The sequence below is a fragment of the Propithecus coquereli genome, unplaced genomic scaffold (assembly GCF_000956105.1).
Source record: "Propithecus coquereli isolate 6110/MARCELLA unplaced genomic scaffold, Pcoq_1.0 Scaffold44, whole genome shotgun sequence".
NCBI lineage: Eukaryota > Metazoa > Chordata > Mammalia > Primates > Indriidae > Propithecus > Propithecus coquereli.
Genome location: NW_012150174.1, coordinates 12,697,594 through 12,699,577, shown reverse-complemented (window position 1 = coordinate 12,699,577; position 1,984 = coordinate 12,697,594). Strand labels below are relative to the sequence as shown.

The 1,984-nt window shown below is 42.6% G+C and overlaps 1 protein-coding gene across 1 annotated transcript; it reads right to left on the bottom strand.

The window, feature by feature from the left end:
- Positions 1–308: 308 nt before the first annotated feature.
- Positions 309–1,256, bottom strand: LOC105818265 (olfactory receptor 2D2). Its single transcript, XM_012654201.1, has one exon. It carries the CDS (start codon positions 1,254–1,256, stop codon positions 309–311), a length of 948 nt encoding a protein of 315 aa, XP_012509655.1.
- Between the last annotated feature and the right edge of the window lie 728 nt (positions 1,257–1,984).

Genomic DNA, 1,984 nt, shown 5'->3' with positions numbered 1-1,984 from the left:
GAACTATTGTCCTTCTCCTTCTACAACAGAAATGCTAGATGAAAGATAGAGCGTGTGTCCATGGACAAGGCCCAAAGATGAGAATCTTACCAATTTTTATCAATTAATTTTTATTTATAATTGACATATAATAATTGTACATATTTATGGGGTACATTGTGATGTTTCAACACATGTATACATTATATAATTAACAAATCAGGGTAATTACCATATTCATCACTTTAAATCTTAGCATATTTTAGTTTCACAAAGACTACCCAGCAAGTCTTACAGGTAGAAAGACAGCAGAGTCTCTAAGTTCACTGTCACTGTGAGGTTCCAAGCCTGCATGGGAAATTCCTCGTGGCTACTTTCCTTAGAGCTCTCTTCACGTCCTTGTTCCTCAGGCTATAGATGAGGGGATTAAGCATGGGGGTCACCATGGCATAGAAAACAGACACCAGCTTTTCGTGCTCTTTGGAAGACTTAGGTGTCATGTAAGTGATAATTGCTGATCCATAAAAGAAGATGACGACCATGAGGTGTGAACCACAGGTAGAAAATGCCTTGAGCCTCCCTGCAGCTGACTTCATCTTGACCACAGTCACTATGATGTGGCCATAGGATACCAAAATTAGGGAAACAGGTACGAGGAGAATCACAACCCCCATAAGGAAAATTGCCATCTCTGATGTGCGGGTGTCTGCAGATGCCAAGATCAGTAGTGCAGGAGCCTCACAAAAGAAATGAGCAATACTGTTACTGCCTCGGTAGGGTGCCTTTAGTGTGAATGTGGTGTCCACCACAGATACCACAATGCCACTGGTCCATGAGCCTGTGGCCAGCTGGACACACACTTTCCAGGTCATGATGCTAGAGTAATGCAAAGGACTACAGATTGCCACATACCGATCATAGGACATCACTGCTAGAAGGGTGCACTGTGTGCACCCAAAAATGAGGAAGAGTAGCAGTTGAGCTGCGCAACGTGTGAATGAAATGAACTTCTTCCGGGAAAGTAGGTGGACTAGGGCCTGAGGAACTATGTTGGTAGAGAAACAGAGGTCAGCCAGAGACAAGTTGCAGAGAAAAAAATACATGGGTGTGTGAAGTTGGGAATCAATATGAACAAGGGAAATGAGAAGCAGATTTCCAAGCACAGTGACCAGGTAGACACCCAGGAATAAGAAGAACAGCAGGTGTTGGGTGTGTGGGTCATCAGAGAGTCCCAGAAGGAGGAATTCTGTCACCAGAGTCTGATTTGTCTGTCTCATAGTTTGTCTCCCTTTCAGTAAGAAGTCTCTATATAGGCCGGGCGCGGTGGCTCATGCCTGTAATCCTAGCACTCTGGGAGGCCGAGGCGGGCAGATTGTTTGAGCTCAGGAGTTCGAGACCAGCCTGAGCAAGAGCGAGACCCCGTCTCTACTAAAAATAGAAAGAAATTAATTGGACAACTAAAAATATATAGAAAAAATTAGCCGGGCATGGTGGCGCATGCCTGTAGTCCCAGCTACTCGGAAGGCTGAGGCAGAAGGATTGCTTGAGCCCAGGAGTCTGAGGTTGCTGTGAGCTAGGATGATGCCACGGCACTCTAGCCCAGGCAAGAGAGTGAGACTCTGTCTCAAAAAAAAAAAAAAAGAAATCTCTATATGCTAAATATAGGCACGCATAACCTGTAAAATTATATAATTCAGAGTTGCTGGGCTTAGGAATTGCCCCCAATGACTACCAAAAACTTCAAGAAGCCCCTGTATAAGATCTTTAGAAGATGATCATGCTGCTTTCATTGGAACATTTTCAGTGTTGCAAAACAATACTTTAAAAGATGATGCATTCATTGTTGGTATCATCTGGCAAATGTAGAGTAGATTTTTAAAAACTCATCTTCCTTATTCTGTATATCACACTTCTAATAATATAATAATAAATACAGACTGGATTAATCTGTAATGTCATGTCATTTAATTTCAGTTCATTATCAACTAAAACCCCTGAGTCTTAC